This window comes from Spea bombifrons, chromosome 4, assembly GCF_027358695.1.
Source record: "Spea bombifrons isolate aSpeBom1 chromosome 4, aSpeBom1.2.pri, whole genome shotgun sequence".
Lineage (NCBI taxonomy): Eukaryota > Metazoa > Chordata > Amphibia > Anura > Pelobatidae > Spea > Spea bombifrons.
The window spans coordinates 58,951,426-58,972,057 of NC_071090.1; the positions used below are offsets into that span (position 1 = coordinate 58,951,426).

At 37.8% G+C, this 20,632-nt stretch overlaps 1 protein-coding gene across 1 annotated transcript in view; it reads right to left on the minus strand.

The window, feature by feature from the left end:
- Positions 1–20,632, minus strand: part of TBC1D22A (TBC1 domain family member 22A) — a 237,050-nt gene that overhangs the window by 112,839 nt on the left and 103,579 nt on the right. The window contains exon 9 of the mRNA XM_053463355.1: positions 14,878–14,990. Within this exon, the coding sequence (XP_053319330.1) occupies positions 14,878–14,990 (113 nt within the window). The remainder of the gene's footprint in view (positions 1–14,877; positions 14,991–20,632) is intronic.

The window sequence follows — 20,632 nt, forward strand, 5'->3', positions numbered from 1 at the left end:
CATTATATATATATATATATATATATATATATATATATATATATATATATATATATATATATATTCAATATATAGTATTGAAAAACTCTGGAGAAACAGTTTATCTGTTTACTTAAAATGAATTTGTTGTTTACATCTTGTATTTCTTTACTTTGATAATATCCCAGCACTCCTTTAAAGCACCCCACATATTTTCTATAGATGCCAGAGTGTGTTTCACCTTTTCCCCCTTCAAATGATCCAAACAATGTTCAACTGAGTTGAGGTCCAGTGATTGTGGTGGAAAAGCCATGCAATCAAGTACTCCTTGCGCTTCCTTTGACTTCACCTACACCTGGTAGAGCTTCAACGTATGTTTGATATCGTTCTGCTAAAATACTTTCCATACAACGTTAAGCCATTTCGCTTTTGTCAAAGTGTAGTGCAAAGCACACAAAACATGGATATGTTCTGCACCATATTTAAATGTAGGTTGTACAAATTGAGATGTTAGCCTCTCACGCAGCCTTCTCCTCACATGAACTCTGAATTAAACCAAACATTTTACAGCTGGATGACTGAACGGGATCTTTCTTCCAATATTCTACTGTGAAATTTATTGTTTAGCCCATGCAAATATTTTGAACTTTTTTTTTTCCCAAATAACTGGTTTGTGCTTTTGTGTTCCTGGTTCATTTCGGCCCAAATGTGGGTGCAGATGCTTTTCTATCAAGGTAGCCTAATACATTGGTCTGATGGTGTGGTCTCTTTAGGTTTGCCTAGTCCTGTTCTTGATGAAAATGATTTGGTTTCAGACAACCAGTGTGCATTGTACTGTCCCCTTACAAATATTTAATTTAACTGCAATTTTGCTCTGGGTATGTTTTTCAGTACTAATGAGAACAATTCATCCTCAATTCAATGAGCTCCTTTAAGTTATCCTTCTTTAAATGCCCTAAGAGGAGCACTTACAGGACCATACTAATATAATTAATATTAGGTGTTAATGTTTGAATGATACAAAACCAGTTGATGATGGTGAACTCATACTTTTGGGCACTACTAAATACGGAGAAAAACGGCTTGATGATATTTAGGTATCACCATGTTTAATGTTCCCTGCAACAATTGACTTTGTGTCATAATGTCTCATGAAAACCCTTTACAAAGCCCAAGACCATTTACATACCATGCCGACTGAACCTGTTTAGCGGTTCTGTAAGTATTCCATGTTCCTGCACTATACTTGTACTTTAAAGATTAACTTGCCTCTTACCATGAGTACAAACAGTGCTTGATCTGATCTTCCTTTAAACCTCCTCAAATCCTTAGTGCTGTTTGCAAAGCCGTAGCTGAGTGCTTTGAGGCTGTTGAAGCTGAAAACCCTAGTGTCCATAGTAGGTAACCTACTGCCCTCAACAATGCTGTTATATTATCTCATCAGAATAACTAGGCTCCATGAAGGAGCCTCCACCCAGGCTTGTGTATCTTGTAACAATGGCCCGGTCAGAAAGGCATGTGAAATATCACACATTAGGCCAAGCACACGTGCCAGGGACAGCTGGATTCAGCCATGTCATAAGAGTTCAAAACTTAGCACAACTTGAGGTTACTGAATATTAACATTGTGTCTTTCTGAGCCCTCCCAAAAAGATCATGCCTAAATTTAACTTGTCAGTATATGTGGAACAAGTTATGCTTCTCCCTCATTTAAGATCTAAACGGTATTGCTACAAACGCAAGATATACTTAATGTTTTATATAACATATAGTTAAACGTTCCAATATCTAATCTCTGAATAGCGAGTCATAAAAACCTAGAATTTGTCTGCAAGTGAGAGCCATTTGGCTCATCCATTTTTCCAACTCCCAAAAATTACATGATCCGTAGCCATCTAAAAACAGAAGAACTGACAAAATCCTGCACAAAGCATGAAGAAAATAAACTATAACAATATTCACTGTGGCAAAAAAATTAATAAGCTCCAGCTTTCTCAGCTTTGTTATCCAAACATTCAGTAGTTCAGTATTTTGCAATGAAAGTAATCACGTAATTGAAGAGATAATATTGACCGCTTACAAATATCTCTGTCGCTTTTTCAATGCCACAAACACAGAAGAAACCAATCGATGCAAAAAAACCTAATAATTAAAAGCATGTGAATCCATACCAGTGACTCTGCAGTTAGACTTCTCTTGCATGTGCAGTACAAAGTGAATCATAATGACAAGCTTAAATAAACAAGGCACTCAAACAAAAAAGGACTAACAAGAACCAAAAAATATTTGGCTAGAAATGCTACTCGTGACGTTAGATGTTACAGAAGTTATTTAAGAATCTTCAGAACTTTGCGGACATGTCTAACTTGTAAGCCTGTATTAAATCCTTTCACCGGTAATCTCACTGTTTCTACTAAATCCCTTAAGAGGTACTGGCTCACTGGCATAGGATAACAAGTGATACATATGCTATACAGGTCATCTACAGTATCTCTACTTTGCTTCATCAAACAAGTAGAAGTAAAAAAAAAAAAAAAAAAAAAAACTGACTCAAAATTCAGGACCATGGACAGTTCTGAAGCCCTATCTTTCCTAATATACACCGTTCAGCCCTAACATTATGACCACCTGCCTAATATTGTGTATGTCCCCCTTTTGCCACCAAAACAACCCTGCCTCGTCAAGGCATGGACTCAACTAGACCTCTGAAGTTGTGCTGTGGTATCTGGCATCAAAACATTAGCAGCACAGTCCTGTGAGTTGCGAGATGGGGCCTCTATGGCTACATCCTGGTGCCATGTGTTCTCTAAATAAGCAGTGATCATGCAACTGGCCATTCATGTGATGTAAAAGAAAACATGATTCATCAGACCAGGCCACCTTATGCTTGCCCATTTTTCCTGCTCCTAACACATCAACTTTGAGGACAAAACGTTCACCACATCTCAGTGATCCTAATGCTATGGCTGATCGGTGTAAGTCTCCTAATAAAAATATCAAAAGGGGATAATATAATGAAATTAAAGGGCTATCTGCTTGTCCTTGGTTCATAAATGAATTGTCTATTGTCCAAACATTAATTCATAATGAGAGCTGCACTAAAGTGACTCCAAGCCTCATGAGATACCCTCTGATTTTGGCAGTCCTCACGGAGCGAGATATATCCTCCTCAACTGTAATAGTTCAATCGGTGCAGTGGATCAACAGATATAGGTACTAGGTAGGGTTAAACTTGATAATCATGTAAAAAAAAACCCTCACATTCTATGTATAATAATAATAATACTTAAAAACTTCAGACAATCCCACTATTTTGGCAAATAAAGGCAATGTGATGTAAAAATTCTAAATTTAAAGTGCTATTTGTTTCCAAACACAAGGCAAACAGGACACTGGAAAAAGTTTGTCATTAATTTACACACAGATGATCGAGACCTGTACACAAACTGCAATACACTGTTTTAGTCCCTTCAAGAAATGGCCATATTGCAATATGAATCTCTCTCCTCCCATAAGGGGACTTTATGGCAGTATATTCACATCTTGCATTCTGCCCTTTTGCAACTAGGACATGTTTATTCATTAAACCCACACTTTCTGATAGCTTTCATACCTGTAGGGAAAAGATGGATACAAAAAGATAAAATAAATATGCCTACTCCTGGAATAGGCGCACAAGGCAAGATGCAGTCAGCTGAAACAAAAAGTACACCTGTCAATGTATTCAACAATATAAGCAGCGAAGCAAGGGGGAAAAAAAAAAACCACTCCTATGTTAAGGACAAAAAACCTTGTTTCACCTCCATTCCCTATAAAAATTAACAGAATAATTATATGCATATATTTGTTTCATGCTTATAAAACCAAATATAAATAAAATGATCACATCAAACATATAGCAAATACCCAAAATAATTTGTTACAATTTTACAAGAATGCATTTTAAAGACCTCACAACAAACTTTAATATGCTGCCCCTTTAAATCACAGGCATGGCTACAGTTTCCATGGGCATAAGTATAGATTATGGGGATGAAGTCGCAAGTGGTCAATTAAGGGGACTATGGCTATGTGTAAAATATATGCAGTCCAAATTTCTCTCATCCGTCAGCATGGTACACAGACATTATGTATAAAAATATAATAATCATAATAAAACAAACCATGTTTTTTGTTTTGCTTTTAGCCACATTATTACCTTACAGCTTTATATGACAAATATACATTTTTTATTTTACATTTTCATTCTATTTGTCCTATGTTCCCTTTGACAGTTTAAAGAATGGTAACACTTGTAGGACATTTCTTCATGCCCTGCAGTGGTCTGGCAGCATTAGGGACTGTATATCTAATTGTGGTTAATATTGCAGATTTAACTCCCTGTAGATCTTCAAATCTTTCCCCGTCATTAAACTCCTACTGCCTGAGTCCAGATTTCTCAGCAAGACAGAAATGCAAAATCTGTCAATGTTTACAGTGGGTGCCCCACATCGACTGGCGCCATGTTGATAACACACACAAACCATTATTGTCCCTGTTTCAGAATTCAAGCATGACTGCAAAGATAGTCTCATCTTATATCTTGACTTCCGATAAGTCATTCTACAAATATAATTTTGCCTTCATGCTGACATTCTTGAAGCACTATACACTGTTGTGGCATGAATTGCACAGAATTAACAATTAGGAGATGCTGTGAAGAAAGACCCTGTCACTTACTTTAACAGGAAATATAAAAGTGCTAGTTAAAATACTGCCAAGGAATAGAACCAAAAGAAACCCTGGCGCAGGAGCTTATGGGGATTAATGTGTGGCTCTAAAAGAGTTGTAGGAAGGAGGAACGGGCTGCACCTCAATGATGAGGGGGCTGGTGTACTTAGGTTAAAGAAAGTTAGAGGCAATGTTAACTAGCATGTGGATGGCAGTGAAGATAGCATTATAGGGGGTGCTAGTGTAGGTTCTTGGTAGGCATTAGTTTTGGGAAAATGTGAAGGTAATGATGGGATCAGCATAGATAAGGAAATAGCTAAACTGCAACATAGCCGCTTAACAAAAACAAAAAAATAACAGACTAGTGGTAACCTGACATGTTTGCAAGTAAATGCAATGGGCCTTTCACAAAATAGAAGAACTAGAGTTACTGGCATGTGAACAGTAGTATGACCTCTCTGGCATCGCATACATCTGGTTAGACAATTCTTATGAAACTGAGCAGGAAGGACAGGGTAAGTGGGAAAGGTGAGGGGTATGTCTTTATGTTTAAACTGAGTACCGTATTTGCTCGATTATAAGACGACCCTGATTATAAGACGACCCCCCAAAATCTGAATATTAACTTAGGAAAAAAAGAAAAAGCCTGAATATAAGACGACCCTAAAGGAAAAAAGTTTTACCAGTAAATGTTAATTCATGTAAACAATTTTTTTTAATAAAAGCTATGATTGAGAAAAATATATTTTTTTTCTTTTTATTTCTTGTATTTTCCAACCTGTCCCCCAGTTACGCACATCTGCCCCCAGGCTTGCCACACCAATATGGCACTGTGGCCCATGATATGCCTTTTAACCCTCTATATGCCACTGTGCCCCATGGTATGCCTTTTGACCCCCTATGTGCCACTCTGCCTCCAGAAATGCCTTATACCCCTATATCCCATTCTGGCATTTAGGGGGTTAAAATGCATATTATGGGGCAGAGTGGCATATAGGGAGGTATAAGGCATTCCAGGAGGCAGAGTGGCATTAAGGGAGTTAAAAGGCATTATATAGAGCACTCTGCCTCCAGAAATGCCTTATACCCCTATATGCCACTCTGGCATTTAGGGGGTTAAAAGGCATATTATGGGGCAGAGTGGCATATAGGGAGGTATAAGGCATTTCAGGAGGCAGAGTGCACTATTAAATGCCCCCTTAACGCCACTCTGCCTCCTGAAATGCCTTATACCTCCCTATATGCCACTCTGCCCCATAATATGCCTTTTAACCCCCTAAGTGCCAGAGTGGCATATAGGGGTGTAAGGCATTCCAGAAATGCCCTGCCCTACACACACACACACACACACACACACACACGCATACAAACCCCCGCTGCCAACTTCACCTCCGGAAGCACCGGTAAGTGTGTGGGGAGGGGGGGGGGCGATGACAGGAGGATCCAGGTCCCCTGCAGCGGTGCGGGGGATCTGGATCTTAGTCTCCTAATCAGACCTCTATTTGAGGTCTGATTAGAAGACGACCCCGATTATAAGACGAGGGGTATTTTTCAGAGCATTTGCTCTGAAAAAAACCTCGTCTTATAATCGAGCAAATACGGTATTTATTAACCTGCAGATGTACAGGTACAGGTTTTACAGGGCCAGCGAGATTAGGCTGTCTACTGACACCATGGACTTCCTCTTGTAAGCAGAAGCAAGTGATGGTACACTATTAAATAAGGAACGCCCAATCGCAAGATGAGGCATTCCCTTCAAGTAGGTGTCACTGCTGACATCCACTAGGTGCTCTTTAGAGAGGGGAGGAGAGATATAGTAGGGCCTGTCTAAACTGAAGGGCTGGAGAGCGGTACAAGAATACAGGTAGAGTGTTTGCAGGTAACAGTGGTGGAGGTTCCTTACAAGTTTGGCTGCATTTCTGCAAATGGAGATTTAGTCAGAATGAATGGTCTCCTCAATGCTCAGAAGTAACATAGTTCATAAGGTTGAAAAAAGACCAAAGTCCATCAAGTTCAACCTATATACATATTGTGTCCCTACTGTGTTGATCCAGAGGATGGGAAAAAACCCTTATGAAGCAGATGCCAATTGCCCGACACCAGGGGGAAAATTCCTTCCCGACTCCAAATATGGCAATCAGAATATAAGTATAAGCAGATACTTACCCATCATGCAATATCATCACAGAGGAATCTGATTCATCCCCAATTTATTGTGCAGCATGACCATGACACCAAGCACACAGCCGAAGCCATTAAGAACTGAAGATTCAAACAAGTACAATTTGCAAATTAACCGATTTGTACGAAGCCACAAAAACAAGGCGGGACCACTCACGAATCCAAAATCTTTTTACCTGTGTAGAAGACATAGGTAAGACCCCACACCCTGCATATGCAGATGTGCTATCAAATGTTTTTAAATATGGGCTTGATTATCTTCTCAGCAAAAAGGAAACAGGAACATTGGCTATAAGAACAGGATTAGTTATTCTTTTTTGATCCAGTTAGAGAACAGATTGCCATTTTGGAGTCAAGAATTAATTTTTCCCCTTTTGAGGCTCAATTGGAAAATTTTTGCATTCCCCTGAATCAACAACACGTTGAAGCACTTGTGTCTTTTTTTCAATCTAAATGATTATGTTAAATGGTAACTTAGTCTCAAAGAGTCTCGAATCTTACCAAGTTTCTGTAATGTTAGTAGCAGGTCACATGCATGAACGTATGGGAATATCAACTTTAAGCAGCAGGTTCTAAGTTTACAGCTTCCTATCTGTTCCCTGTAGTAAAAGTATCAGAATACCCTGCAAACAAATGGACTGCACTGACGAGATGCCCAAGTCTGTGATAGAGGGCAGCATTCTTGCTACCCGTTATTGTAAAACATCAACAAGTAATTCTGTGTCACTGAGCTAGGCACTATGGGGATTATGGATAAAAAGTAATGGATCCAATAAACTGGATGATATGGTCATAGGACCCCTTTCCAGGGGGCGTTTTTTTTATACATAACGCCTATTTGATTTGGACATTGTTATAATGTTATAGATTATATTATAAACGTGTGTACACCGTTTGTACGGCATCACAGTTCACACATTAAGAAGAAGCCTTGTCCTTCAATTTTAAAGGTAAAGAAATCGCTTATTATGCAAGAATTTAAAATGAAATACCAAAGAGGAGTCCATTTATTAAAAAAGAGTGGGGCTTCAAATTCTTGGCTTCATTACACACTATGATGGGTGAACCCTAGTGATCTTCTGCAGCAGTAGGAGCCATTTGTTGGCCATTTCATAATGCACAGTGAAGAGAGGGAGCTAAAACTGCTTAACAGAAAGTATTAAATATTTTGAAACTGTTGCAACAAAGAACTATTAGCTTAGTGTTTAACCCTATTATTACTATTGTAGGAAAAGAGTGGTAATTAGAAAGAACGTAAGAGTTTGAAATGGAACGCACATTAGCTTCTAACACAACAAACAAAGGTTATGCGAGACACTTTAATGTTTACACTGCGGCTTCTCCCTTCTTTATCAATTTAATAATGCATCTGTGAGAAAAAAAAAAGAAAATGAAAGAAACCTTTAAACCCCCGAGCTCATTAGAGCAAGTAAATGGAACAACATTTAATAATGTGCATTTGGTTAATTCACGGCACTAAAGACAAATCAATACCAGACTGTAATGATGCTGCATGCAGCACTGTTTAACCTGATCAAAAGGGAAAAAAATAAATGTGAGCTTCTGCTAGGGCACAAACACAGATGGCATATCCTAATTAACAGTAATATTCACGGAAACATGTCGCTTTCTAACTAAACTATGCATGTCATGGTTTGAAACAAGCTACCAAAATGATGATGTCCTGTATGTAGCCAGTTACACATGATGATCTTAAAGGGTTAATACAGATTGATTGGTTGATGCGTTACGAGATTAGGTAACACAATACGAGAGAGTTAACACAATATTTACCAAGAAAAAGTCTGGACAGAGCTACCAATAGACCTGGAAAACATTGAGGAGCAAAGAAGTATGCTTATATGGGAGTAGAAGATGCAGGGAAAAAATGTATCATCTTGTGGTACAATAGTGGTTGGTGTCACGGTCAGGACTACTTGCCAAGCCGTGACTGTGTGGAGGGTGTGGGCAAGAAGGGGTTAATAGCACCAGGCCTCTGGATTTACTAACTAGACCCCTTAACAAGGCATAAGCTATACCAAATTAACCCCCAAATCCTGCCTGTATCCCCCCAGGTAGTCTGCCACCACTCACGATTTTGATACCGGATTCGTGAGAAATCCGAATTAGAACATTTATCTCTATATATATATATCAACCCACCCCGGGCAACCAACATATATATATATATCCTGTAAAACTTAATAACCATATGGTAACGTGTTATACTCTCTTAGGGTTCGTGGATATCGATACTAGAGCCCAAAGACAGACTTGGATTATGAATATTTTAATAACAAAAATACAAAGATTACACAGTGCCACAATTACAAAAAAAACAAGACATACAAAATAAAAGTAAAACAGCAAACAGTTCTTAAAAACAAAGGGACTTAAACACAGGACCCTCACTCACGAGTTTCTCCAATAAGCAGGCCTGTGGGAACTCCTTAAGTCCAGATGGTTTCTTACGATGTTGTTCCGATCAGAGTATATCATGGAGTTCTGCTTTTCGGTCGCTGCATTGTCCCTAAATCACACTCTGTTTCAAGAAAACCCCCCTCTGACCACATGACCGATTATATGACACCATCCCCAAGAATCAGGTCCCATCTTTGATGTGCCAATAAGTTATGGTGGGGTAAAGGTGATGGAAACCCCTCCACTTAAGATAGGAATGGAATTCCTATAACTAAGGATCCTTATCAGTTAGGCCATGAATCACCACAGGGGTCCTTAGGGAAGATGACACCTCTAGCCAGAACAGATACAGAGGGCATGTACAAAGAAACACATTAAATCCACCTCAGATTAACTCATTGAATGCTTAAACAAAGAAACTAAACCACCTCTGCTGGGTTACCCTTCCATGCATCCACTCCGTTATATGAGTTAATCATGACAGTTGGGTCTTACAGCATGATGGATATTGAGATTAGGTATGATAAATAGGATAAATAGGTAAACCGGACATAATGAGTAGTAAATAACATACCAATTTGGATTTACAGAAGCGCTGCTGAAACTAGCTTACAATTTAGCACCATTGTTAGGGTCCTGCCAAATGTACACTGGACTGTGAGGTTTGTCTGCCCTCAGTAGTCTGGAACACTGGCAGTCACGCTAATAGTTTCAGAGGTTAACCTCATGCTAGAAAATGGAAGGCTCACGAACCACGTGGCTTTACAAAACATTTAAAGGCAAAAAGTGTAGAAGTATAGATATGCAAGAATGAAAAGTTAAGTTTGAAAATGCCGAGTAATTTTCATTAGCGCTTACAAAGGTATTAGGCTGTATGACTTCACACCCAAGGACAATATCAATTCATGCACATGCGGCCCTTGTCACTCAAGTCAATCCACGATCAATGCAAGCAATGTAAAGATGGATGGCTGTTTTTCTTTAAACTGTAGCAAAATTAAGATCTCAATGTCATTAGAATTTCACCTTGCAAGCATTGTCAATAAAATATTGAATTAGCTTGTTTTGATAGGGGGCTGTTTATTTTTTATTTAGGAATATAGTCAGTAGGCAATCTGTCATTAAAACAAGGACCTTAACTGACAAACATGCGACCGATTATTTGTCTAAAACTGCAGAACTGGCAAACTCGCAAATGGCTGCTTTCAGTAAAAGCAATTCATTACAAAGCTCACAAAGCTGACAGAAATCCTTACCAAAAGCAATATGGTGACTGCGCTGCTCATTTCATTAACCACATATATTTCTAAATAAAGCAAGGAAGTTAGGGGTATCTTCCTTAGGCCATGGTATAAGCTTTAGAATCTGATTTTTTGGTAAACAAGTGCCCACCAACTTGCAGTTTGCATTGTGATCATATGAGTATAAAACATCAGTGCTACTAAGCCACCATAGACATGCATGTCGTGATTACTTCTCGTAGGTAAGCATGTTATCTTACACACCCCTGAAGTTGTCAAAAGGTAACACATTATTCTTGACAATGTTGATGGCTACAACACCAAACATGCTGGTAGCTTCTCCTAAAAAGGTACTTTTTCTTTCGGGATAAGAAAACATACTGTATCAAAGCACTTGCCTCGAAAAAACATGCCACCCAAATAGAGCTTCAGAAGCTGCATGAACATCAAGTTTATAGTGCTTGAAAAAGATGGACATAAAGGACCATCTAGCTAACTTACAAATTAAATCAGAGCACAGAAGGTAGAATGAGCTCTCAATTCTGGGGGAACCAGAACACCTTGTGAGTCATAGGCATTAGAGAAAGCTGAAACCAACCACTAGCAGGAGAAAGAGGGCAAAAAACAAAGATGCCACAGGAGATGCCAGAAACATGAATCTTGTGAGATCTAAAGCAGTCCAGGAAGACTAAAAACAAAAAAGGGACTGACTGGCTAGATGAGCAAGTGGTTTTATTTCAGTTTTCCGGTCCTATCAGCTAGGAAGGGCTACCCATTTGTCAAGCCGCCAGGAATTCTTCTAACCAACAAACAATGAAAAACACACAGCACATTACTAGATTTATATACCATATTAATTGCGGCTACACAAACAACGGGAAAGAAAGAGAATTCTGGTCTTTTGAAGTCAGTTCAACACCTGGACAATAAACACCATGGATAAACAGTACAAATCCACCAAAATGCTCATACATTTAATGGCAAATCTATTTGGCACGCTACATTACTCTAAGCTGATATTTCTTCCTGCGCAGTGTGAAACTGGTAGCAGGTTGCAAGCCAGACAGAATAAGTTACTTGTTTAAAAGAAGCCACTTATTGGAACTGACAATAGCTTTAGGGCAATCTATGTAAAGCAACTGCACACTTTTATGTGCAAACACACTTTACACATAGATTCTTGATGTCTACAGTTTAATCATTTTGTGTGATGCTTTAAAGATTGGAGTAAGCGTCAAAGACATATGTGAACTTCAAATTCAGGGCAAAGCCTTTCATTAAACTGAATAACATGAATGTTTTAGAAGACAAGCACTTATTTGTTAAATTCGGCTTGCGTTGCTTAAAGCAAAAAAAGTTCAAAAATCCAGTTAATGTGATCTAATGCAAGGGGAACCTAAGAAAACACACACATGAACAGAAGCTTGCAGGTAAAAAATGATCTGAGATCTCTGGATTATCAGGGATCCCGAGATAAAAGATGCATCATTGAAGAGTGCTTTAAATCCATATATTTGCTGCACCTGTTAAAGCTGGTAAATGATGCATCTGATCAGATATCAGCGTATGTACGCAAAGACATTAACGTTACCTTTCAGTGGACCAGTGTTTACAGAGTAACATGGAAACAAGCCTTCTTCGTCTAAATAGGCTTATTTGAGGTCCTTATATGAATTCATAGAAAGTCAGTAGATTTTGTAGCACCGGTCCAACAGTTAAGAAAAACAAAATTTACCCTAAATTAAAATTGAGTCTTACTTTTTATTGGACCAACAGAAAACTATGTAAAGTTACAGCCTGAGCATCTTCAAGATGAAACCATCTGGCTATTACAACAGAGAACGAAAATGAATAGCATTAATATTGTCAATATACAATTTAACAACAAGACTAACACGTGCAAAGACATAAAGGTACACAAGGAGAAGAGGATCCTGCTCTGGCAAACTTACAATCTTACTCTATAAACAACTTTAGCCCATTAAAGGTAGCACAGCCTACATTGGGCGATCTTCTTTGAGACTAAAATGTTAATATCTATTTTGGTGTTGATGAATGCTTCACAAAGATGCGCCTATCAGACTGGCACAGAACATATGAAGTCCTCCACCTTAATACATTTCCTCTATGTGTGACTGTCTATTATTTTCTGCAACGTAATAAGATAAAGGCCTTGAACAGGATGATACCGAAAGTACATAGGAATAAGGGGCTTATTATGGGACTTCTGTCTCTCATTATTCCTGTAATTATAGGAACCAGGGGGCTGCAATCTACATGTTTATTGCCATCGCTTTGCACTTGACAGACATTTTTTTAATGGGAGAGGTATCAATGTTTAAGACTGTGTACCTCACATATTTATGTACGAATCATGTACAGAAATATTTATACAGGCGTAGTAAGCTCATTCATATGCTGCTGGAAAACATGGTATGTATTGCTTGTTTTTTTTTTTTTTTTTTTTTTTTTAAATGAAAATAAAAAAATGATTTATTGAATCCGAAGGAACAGCTGGACTAGTTAGTTGTGACGACTGAATACAGTGTCAGTGGTGTTTACATCCATACATACTTCAATACAGGCAATGGAGTGAAATACTCTAAAATCACTGATATAGTAAATTAGCATGTTTACTGGTTTTCTATGATGCAAGATATATAAAATGAATCATGTAAGCCCTGTTAAAAAATACTCACTTCTGTTACGTGTATATAATCCACTGATCTACACCTAACTGTAAACCGTGTACGTAATCCATAAAAAATTAATATGACATATTTTATGAATATTTAAAGTGTTTACGTTTCTCCGTACTGATATAGCTACACTTCACAAACAACTGTATCAGTGCTTTGGCATTCCTTACAGGTAACGCTACGTTATGTCTCATTAAAGTACATGCCAGAACATTATTTCAGTTCACAGCAAAACTCAGCCTATGGGAAAACTCAGCAAGGAATGTCGAACATAGATGTTTACTATCACAAGCCACTGGACGTAACAATTTGTATATTTCTAAACAGTGCCACATACAGGGGCCCTGGCAGCTGCTCCAGGGAGCCGAGTAATTGGGCCACTGTCAAGAACGGATCACAAATTGTGAGCCAAAATCAAAAATAGGACATCAATAACATATAGGATTATGGGAAAAGCTATAATATACGTGCCATATCAGACTCTATGAACAGGGAACAGTTAGCTGTGTTCAGCGTACATCTAGTTAGGTGAGCAATTATGTTTCAAACAATTGTGTTTTATTGCTTCTGTTGTAACCAATGACAGGATATTTTAATTTTGGAAAAGAGTAAAGGTGGCAAAAGGCAGATTTTTCTTAAAATGTCCACAATTTCCCTAAACGGTAAGGATTTTAAGAAATAAGTATCTCTAATTTACTTAAGAAAACAGTACTTCATGTCAAGTTACTTTTATTAGGTGAAAAATAGGTAACAAAAACAACAATTTATTTTACTAAGTATCAGAAAAAAATAAACGTCACCAAAAGTGATAATTCCCTGAACCTGTAAAGGCTATTTACGTGCAAGCTTACAATCTAGCTTTTAAGAGCAGGGCCCTCTTCTCCTTTTGTGTCAGTTTGTTATGGTTTGTTATGATTTAATATTATTCCGCAGATTGTAACAGCGCTATGGAATCTGCTGGGGCTATATAAATAAAATGTAAAAAAAAACAACATAATAAAAAAGGAAGCAAATCAGGGGATCTTTATTTTAAGGATGACTGTATATAGTGGAATTTATAGATCACCTACTGTCCATGTTTTACTATGTCTTACAATCACATTTTAATAATTGGAAAAAACGCAGAATCTACTATTTGGACTTTACAAGCCTGCTAACATAAGGCAGTATATTTGTTGCTATTGTTTGAAGAACTTTTTCATATTAAAAAGAAGCTTGTTTTGTTTTTCGTCTTTGCTATCCTTGGTGGTGAAACGGCTACATTACATTTTAAAGTGTCACGAGAAACTCCAAGTAATACAACTTGAAATCATAGCTTCAGATTACTTCCAAATTGCAAACAATCAATTCAGTACAATGCAGTTGATTGCACTGTTTACCAGCACTTAGAGACAGAAGACCATGTCCCTGGGCCAGAACCCCAAATGCAGTTACTGAGAATAGAGATTTTTTAAGTCAACACATTTGTCATTCCATAAGCCAGCACTAATAATAAAGCGTAGAGAGATTTCCTCAATGGGACCTTTTTTTTATTGTATTCATTTCTCAGCTTAAGCTTTTTTTTTTCCCAAAGCCCGAGCATAAGTTCAAATTCAAGAAATAAATCAGTTATACTGAATGCACGAGGACAGGGTGAATCAATTTACCTGAATGCCATCAAGCAACTTGCTCATGCACCAGTAACTGTCAGCTTCAATGTTCCGCAGCACCTCTTCGGGCAGACTGGAAACATCAACATTTTCCACTTCTTCTTCTTCAGCTGAAACGCAAAGAGAAGCAGAGAGGTGAAGAAAGCTGTGCAGAATAAATAAAGAAAGGTCACGCATGGTTATTCATAACAGAAACATGCAGGTTAATACATATATACATATTTATATATATATACACACACACACCCACATATACTCATGCACACAACACACACATAGATAATCAGGTTAACTTTGAACTTCAGCATTCAAAAATAGCCTATTTCTTAAAAAAATAGTGGATGGTGGGAATAATTCCAGATAATAAAGTTTACTTATTCATTTGAAATATTTTGTTCTAAATCTGATTATTTAGAGGAAATATAATTACTTTCTTGGAGTGTATTCAGATGTTTTTTCATTCCAATACATAATATTGCATTTGCTCTTCTGATACTTACTGGATAATAGCTGTTTACAGTCACTGGTGGGCATGCACACTATCTGTACGATACGTAACAAATTTACTTTTATTTTCTATAGTAACTGCTTGTTCCAGAAGACCCATGATCAAGAAACCGCTAGAGCAAAAACACTAGATTCTCTTTACCTAGTGCGCATTAAACAGAAGTGAGTGGAGTCTCATGATTCATTCTTGAGGAAAAAAAACAGCTATAAAAGTATATATGACCGCCAGAGTGTCTATTTGACAAATGAAAACTCCAGCTAAGTTCCCCATGTATGCCTGTTACTGAATATAGCTAGGTGTATTTGCTTCAGTCAATGAGTATACAGCTCACATAGTTCAACTCTCTATGATTTCAACCAAATAGATATTTTATTTAAGTTTGTCTTTAATTGGCATTATATGAGAGAAGCAATCTAAAATATATATATATATATACACACAAGCATACATGAGGGACGTTCATAAAGTTTCGCACCTTTTTTTAAACTATTTATTTAAAAGCAAATGACATCAAAAACAAATTACATCACTTTTGTACATGGTCACATTCCTTTGCGATGCAATTTTCCCAACATCGTAGCAACTCTTTCCCAGAAGACGGTCAACATTAACTTTCTTGACGACATTCGCATTTTGAATTTGTCTGCTACGGGAGATGATGGATGCTTCCACTAACATACTCTGCCGCTTGCTTTCGGACTCGTAATGATGAACCCACGTTTCATCACCAGTGACTATCTTCAGCACAAAATCATCACCTTCTTCATGATAACGGGCCATGTGTCGGAAACAAACGTCTAAGCGCTTGTGCTCATGCTCCTCTGTCAGCTCCTTAGGCACCCAGCTGGCACACACAAACCGCATCCCTCACACCAGTACGGCCATTTTCAAACTTGTCAATCTACTCATAGACGACTATACGAGAGAGAGAACTTTACTCACCATACTGAGCATACGTGAAGATTAATTTGTGCTGCCGAGACACCTTCTGCCCACAAAAAGCATATGACAGAACGCATTTCCTCTTTGGTGCAATTTATAAGTTTCGCAGCCATCTTCACCCCAGGGTGAAAACTCTTATACTAAACTGCAAGGGCAGCCGGCTTGCCAGACAGAACTAGAAACATGAAACGCTAAAACATGGCCAATTACTACTCCTCCTGCCAATGAAAATATAAAAGTGCGGAAACTTTTCAAACGTCCCTCGTATATATATGTCGATACTTATATTAAATGTATGCCTATCCCACGCATGTTTAAATTCCCTTAATGTATTAGCCTTTACCACTTCTGATGAGAGGAGGTTGCATTTACCTCTGTAAAGCAAAACTTGCATTAAGCATTTTTGCTCTAGTTGTAGAGTATAGTTCTGTGTTTCTCTTTTTTTCTTTCAAATAAGCTTCCCGCCTGTACTTCATTAAATCTCTTTTATAAAAATGTTTCCATTACACCTCCCCTGTCGTCTTTCCTTCAAGCAATACATATTAAGATTCCCTAGACTTTCCTGGTAATTTGTATACATCTTACCATTTATGTAGCTCTCATTTAAACTCTCTTTGATATGTCAATATCACAATACTCACCAACGAACTGTAAAATGTCAGAACCACCTCTCTCTCCTTCTACTAATGCCTCTCAGTATAAAGCCAAGAACCTAGCCAATCTCCTCAACCCCATGTATCAGCCCTTTTAATCCCATGGTTTCCATTAATTTGCCAGCTACTGACATAAGACTTGTTGGTTTGTAGTGGACCGAGTGAGTCTTGTTACCTTTTTTGGTGAAATGGCATTACATTTGCATACATTACTATTTTAATGACTTATATGCCATAAGGTCCCATACATTTGGCTGTTTTCACTTAGGAGAGTTCAAGTAGAAGTTCTTCCTCTGTAAACACACCTGTGGAAATTGCCAAACACTACTGTGCATGTGTCCAAAGTAGAGCTGAAACAACGAATCGATAAAATCGATAACGGAAATCGTTGTCGACGATTTCCGTTATCGATTAATCGAGTGATCGATTCGTCGTTGGAGCACTAGGCTCCTTTTACTTACCTCCGCCTGCGTTCCCCGGTTCTGCTCCACGCTCTGCAGTCTCCGCCTTCTTCATGCTACGTGACGACGGAGGTGACGCGCGTCTACTATCAAGTTTGAAGTGGAACAAGTTCGTAGCGGAGGTAAGTACTCTTTATGTCTATTGTCTGTGTGAATGTTTATGTGCGAGACGGGGGGGGGGGGGGAGAGAGAGGAGAGAGAGAGAGAGAGAGAGAGAGAGAGAGAGAGAGAGAGAGAGAGAGAGAGAGAGAGAGAGAGAGAGAGAGAGAGAGAGAGAGAGAGAGAGAGAGAGAGAGAGAGAGAGAGAGAGAGAGAGAGAGAGAGAGAGAGAGAGAGAGAGAGAGAGAGAGAGAGAGAGAGAGAGAGAGAGAGACTGGGTGCAGAGCAGAGTGGGGGTGGGGGGCATTGCAGGGTGTGAGACTGGGTGCAGAGCAGGGTGGGGGGGCAGGGCAGGGTGTGAGACTGGGTGCAGGGCAGAGTGGGGGTGGGGATGCAGGGCAGAGTGGGGGTGGGGGCACAGTGCAAAGGGGTGGGGGCACAATGCAAGTTGTTTTTAACATCTAGTTCTTAAAATTACTTTAAATAAACGAAAAATTTGCATATTGTTTTTTTATCCGATTAATCGATTAATCGAAAAAATAATCGGCCAACTAATCGATTATTAAAATAATAGTTAGTTGCAGCCCTAGTCCAAAGTGTACGAAAGTCTGTTTCTACAGTCTGCAGTCGGTTTTAACAAAAATAAAAAACACATTGGAGTCCATACAAAGCAGACTTCAGTATGCCTAAAAAATGGGACAAAATGGACAATTAATCAGGATTAGGTTCTGACCTTTGATGTTCTGATGGCCATACACCTCGGTGACAAGATGCACTCAGCAGATGCTGCCAAAAGCAGGTTGTTTTTTTGTGTTTTTTTTTTTTAGCAGATTCTTGATGAATCATGTATCCCTTTTTCAGCTGACTGCTTTTGAAACACTATAAACTAGGTCAGCATCAAAGACAGAATGATTTTATTTATATGTTTTTTCTTTCTTCTTATGTTTTCTTTTATCTGCCAGCATCTTCAAAGCAACTTGACAGTGGGCAATCACCTACAAGAAAACGGACCAGGGCATATAGCTGGCATTAAGCAAGAGTCTCGTCTTCCTGTTACTCTTGATATACAATATTATATCTACTGTATAATATTTATTAATACTAAACCATGCCCTGTCAATAGACAAAATAATAATCAAGCCACATTTTTGGCGGCACTAAAGATTTTAAACTATTGCCCTGAGTCTACTTATTGTGATTAGCACTCGATAATCCAAAAATCTACATTTTCGCTTGTGTCTGCTGAATATATGAATTAAAATAAATACATGTTTATTTGTTTTTAACAAATGAAGTACAAATGTAGAAGTCTGAATGTAAAAAGTCTATAGTCTTTTATTCTTGTTATACTTATTTACAGTATGCATGAGTTATTTAAAAAGCAACAGACACTATAAAAGCATTACCATAAAGAATAACTTAATATGGTAAGCCAAAAGTTAAGACTAAACCAACCATTGTAGGCTAAATTTGTTGGGTGACAAACCTAAATAAAGTAACATCAGTGCTTGCCTGGATTTACCTTTTCACAGTAAAGAGGAAAAATACCTATACCGTGCATGTTAAGATTTTTTTCTCCGTTATGTTTTTGGTGTTATATGAAAGTGTAAAAAAATGGATGCTGTTGGAGGAAAGCTTGTTACAATTGTCTAATCAATATGATCACTATTATTTTATATTCAAACTGAATAGCAATTTTATTAATTTCAAAAAATTAATGTCAAAGCCTAGCGCTTGTTTTAAAACTTAAAATATGCACCAGAATCGCTTATACATGTCTAGTACCATCTATGGAGCTCAAGACAGATTTAAGAATAAGAAATCCAGTAAAGTTCAGTAAAGCAGAAACAATCTTGCACCACTGCCACTCGTATCCAGCTTAGAAATAAGTCTACAAACTGTTTCCTTATACAGTTTTAACACCATTCTACAGTATTAAAACATATACGGCTGCTTCCTGTCTACAAGTTTAAAAGAAACCTACTGTAACAGGTCAATACTGAAATTGGCTTTCTATAATTACTCTTCTACTTCAGCCATATGAGGTGGGTTTTCTTTGTTAATTTCACCATATGTTTGTGAAACCATTATCCCCCTTTTCCATATGTGGTGAACCCCCACACAAACTATACATTTAGTTCAGTAGAATCAGGGCCCTTCCTTTAAAATCATAGAAATACATAAAAACATTATTGATGATAAAAAATGCTCTATACTACAGCTGCCACTGCTCAGCCATGACTGAATTATTGTTCAGCAATCCAATTAACTTATATATTAACCTATATTACTATATTGGGCTAAGGGGAACTTATTTTATATTGTATTTTCCCTTTTTTTTCTTTGTACTCAATGCAGTACGACTCGAGATCCCTTTGGTGAACGCTCATACATTTCTTATGTCAGTGATGTCATGTTGGCATCCCTGGGCTCTCAATAAATGTTATTTTATTAATGTTTATTTTGTAGCTTTTTTTTCTCTTTTCATTTTTTTGGGAAGGCGGAGAAACTTTATTTTTCTCCTTCTCCTCCTGAGTCCATGTGTGACACAACAAAGAGGAAAGGCAAAAACAATCAGACCTTAAAAGTCCTTGTAAAACAACACTTCATTCAAGGAGGCCCCATATGAGATTGCATAATATGCAAATTTTATATCATACAACAATGCAGCACCAAATCTTAGGTATGTTTTTTGGAGTTAACGTGGAAATCATTAACAAATCAAATATTTATGCGGTCTTACATTCTTCAAGAATCTGTTCTTACCTAATTAGTGAGATTAATGATTACTTGTAAAATGTTATAGAAATATACAATACCAATTAATATATTATATACTGCATCGTCTAGTAAGAGGCTCATATTAAAACACCAATCAATGAAATGTTCATCCTTATGTTAGGAGGAGTTTTTCTCCCACAGGAGACTACATCACCGATTTTATTTCAGTAATAAATACTTACATTAACAACACACATTGACATGCAAAACACTTTTTCTACCTGGCCACCAAACCATAGATTGTATGTTGATACAGCTTACTGTAGCGATAGCCAATGATAAATTGCCATGGCTAGAAAGTTGGCAAA